The sequence below is a fragment of the Pundamilia nyererei genome, unplaced genomic scaffold (assembly GCF_000239375.1).
Source record: "Pundamilia nyererei isolate P.nyererei 1_Seehausen unplaced genomic scaffold, PunNye1.0 scaffold00011, whole genome shotgun sequence".
Taxonomy (NCBI): domain Eukaryota; kingdom Metazoa; phylum Chordata; class Actinopteri; order Cichliformes; family Cichlidae; genus Pundamilia; species Pundamilia nyererei.
In genome coordinates this window covers 6,422,232-6,425,194 of record NW_005187412.1, presented here as the reverse complement: position 1 = coordinate 6,425,194, position 2,963 = coordinate 6,422,232, and the positions used below count along the sequence as shown (strand labels likewise).

Below are 2,963 nucleotides of genomic sequence, written 5' to 3'. Positions count from 1 at the left end.
TGTGTGTGTGTGTGTGTGTGTGTGTGTGTGTGTGTGTGTGTGTGTGTGTGTGTGTGTGTGTGTGTGTGTGTGTGTGTGTGTTCAGGTCAGTGTTCCCCTGGTCAGCACTCCCACGATGGCTTCATGCCCTGCCAGCTCTGTCCACCTGGAACGTACCAACCAGAGGTGGGGCGCACCTCCTGCTTCCCCTGTGGAGGGGACCTGGGCACCCGACGCATCGGGGCTGTCTCATTTCAGGAGTGTGAGACCAAAGGTATGAAAGATTTTAGTTATGTCACTGGATATAAAACCTAATAACGTCTGCCTGGTATATTTTAGCTTTCGCTTTAGTTTAGCTTTAATATAAACGAAGGGTTTAAATGGTTCTTTTGGAGCCGAGAACGTTTATGAAAGCCTGCCAGACTTGTGAAATAAAGTGAACCATCTGTTGTTTTGGGGATTTGAAGTCTTTTTTTGTGACTTCAAAACACTGTGTAGCATTTGCAGGTGTTGATAGGGACTCTGCTGCCCTCTGCAGCTGTTGTATGGTTTTTACCAGGCACAGAGTTTCCGTTCTAACTCAAGCGCAGAGTTTTTTGTTGTTGTGTTTTGGTTTTTTTTATGTATAACGTTTTAACTGAAGATTTTTCAGGTATAATGTAGGATACGATTTTTTTGTACCCCGAATGTTGGTGGCATTAAATCAGCTAACAGCTCTATTGCTGGCCTTTGCTCCTGCAGTGCAGTGCTCTCCAGGACATTACTACAACACCAGCACACACCGCTGCATTCGCTGCCCAATGGGCACATATCAAGGGGATTTTGGTCAGAACTACTGTGTCACCTGCCCTGGAAACACCACCACCGACTATGATGGTTCCACTAACATCATGCAGTGCAAAAGTATGTATATCTGTAGGGGGTGGGGCGGAGTTTCCAATATTAGAATTCCATTTGAGATATTTTTAATTTTTGTGTCACTTACAGACCGACGATGTGGAGGAGAGCTCGGGGATTTTACAGGTTACATCGAATCTCCCAACTACCCGGGAAACTATCCTGCGAATATCGAGTGCACTTGGATCATTAACCCTCCCCCCAAACGCAGGATCCTTATTGTTGTCCCTGAAATCTACTTGCCTATTGAGGATGAATGTGGAGACTACTTGGTGATGAGAAAAAGCGGTGAGTTCTACTGTGTTTGTGCCATTTAACTAACAAATAAAATATAACACAGGGGTTTTAGGTTGGATTTGCTTTGGTTTGGGCTCAAGTTACGATTATGATCCTTTTTTTAAGACTCTATAATCCTCAGAAGTTATGAAAACAAGTGTCTGCTTACAATATAGTCTGTGTGTACAGAGCAGGATGAATCGGCACAGTGGTAGAAAAACATCTCTTAATGTCATAAGAGTGGTTTTCATATTCATCAGTAGTTACGTATTAAGGCCTTTCCTCTGTGCTTCTTTCCTCACAGCTCTCCCCAACTCTGTGACGACCTACGAGACGTGTCAGACGTACGAACGTCCCATTGCCTTCACCTCCCGCTCCAAGAGGCTTTGGATACAGTTCAGGTCCAATGAGGGAAACAGCGGCAAAGGCTTCCAGGTTCCATATGTGACGTATGATGGTGAGATGGTTTGTCTTGGAAATAAGATTAATACTGTAATTCCATGTAAGTTCACAACCTGGTCCCACCAAACCAGCGCACACTATATTGTGTCTGTCATTTTTCCAATATAAATGATTGAAATCCTCATTTTCATTCAGCATTTATCTTTCAGAAGCAGAGCAAAGTGTTTTCATTTCATTCATGCAGCATTTGGCCTGGCAGGAATCTTTTTTTTTTTTCTTTTTTTTTAATGGCCCAGAAGAGACGATGTGTGCTGGGTGCCATTACGACCCATAGTTATTTGAAATTGGTACATGGTGTCCTCCCTGAGGATTATCAGAGACAACTCGGAAAAAGATGTCTGTGGGTTTTTGTCCCTTGTTTTTGGGGGGTGGGGTGTAACGAATACTGTGTGCCTCATTCGTTTAAGAGGAAAAAAAAAAATCTGCCCCTGCCTGTAGAAACTGCGGTTTCCATTAAATCTTCTGTAGGGTTCTACATTTGTTTTATCGTTTGTTTGTTTTTTGAACAATCCCTTTTAAATTTGATGAATTGAGAAAGAATAAACCGATGATACCTCTGAATATTGTTTAAATCTAGTTTGTTTTTTCTTACTAAGCTATTTATGAACGTTATTTGTTTCAGAGGACTACCAAGAGTTGATAGAAGACATCGTCAGAGATGGAAGATTATATGCTTCAGAGCATCACCAGGAAATACTTAAGGTATCGGGATTTTATAATTATATTATACAAATGTTTAACAGGGAGCACTTTGGTCTCCAGCCTGAGTAGGTCTAAAATACCTAAAACCTTTAGTGTAAGCTGTATATATTTACATTTATCCATTACTTTCATCTTTTAAAGCATTGCATTCCTGACTTACTAACCTGCTCATTAAGAGTTTTAGCTGTTTTATCTCATGGACTATTTTCAGCTGACCATTTAGACTTTATTTGACAAAGATCAGCTGGCCAGTTTTGAGTCCTCACTGTGTTAGTGGTTTGCTCCAGTGACCATGTAGCACCCTCTTTTGGGAACAAGTAGAAATACAGAGTACCGCTCACATGAACCCATAAGAGCCCCGACCCATTTTATTGTCAAGAAAACTGTGAGAGAGTAAGTGTTGAAACTTTAATAGGAACTTCCCTCTGTGTGTAAAGGGACAGTGACACCTGTGTCACTGTGGTTTCCTATGTGTAAAAATTACATACTGTAAGTCTGTGAAGGTTCTCAGTCATCCAGGTCATCGTAGTCTAAGGAGCTTGGAAAGAAAAGTGTCTGGACTTCTTTAAGTTGCTTGAAGACGTTTCACCTCTCATCCGAGAAGCTTCTTCAGTTCTAAGGGTCAAATGGTGGAGAGTCCCAAATTT

The 2,963-nt window shown here is 41.6% G+C and overlaps 1 protein-coding gene across 5 annotated transcripts in view; it reads left to right on the top strand.

Moving 5' to 3' along the window:
• The window catches only part of scube2 (signal peptide, CUB domain, EGF-like 2), a 20,930-nt gene that overhangs the window by 16,267 nt on the left and 1,700 nt on the right, over positions 1 to 2,963 (top strand). For all 5 annotated transcript variants that reach the window (XM_013908492.1, XM_013908493.1, XM_013908490.1 and 2 more), the window contains 5 exons: positions 86 to 253; positions 721 to 882; positions 967 to 1,164; positions 1,457 to 1,609; positions 2,237 to 2,316. In XM_013908492.1, the coding sequence (XP_013763946.1) occupies positions 86 to 253; positions 721 to 882; positions 967 to 1,164; positions 1,457 to 1,609; positions 2,237 to 2,316 (761 nt within the window). The remainder of the gene's footprint in view (positions 1 to 85; positions 254 to 720; positions 883 to 966; positions 1,165 to 1,456; positions 1,610 to 2,236; positions 2,317 to 2,963) is intronic.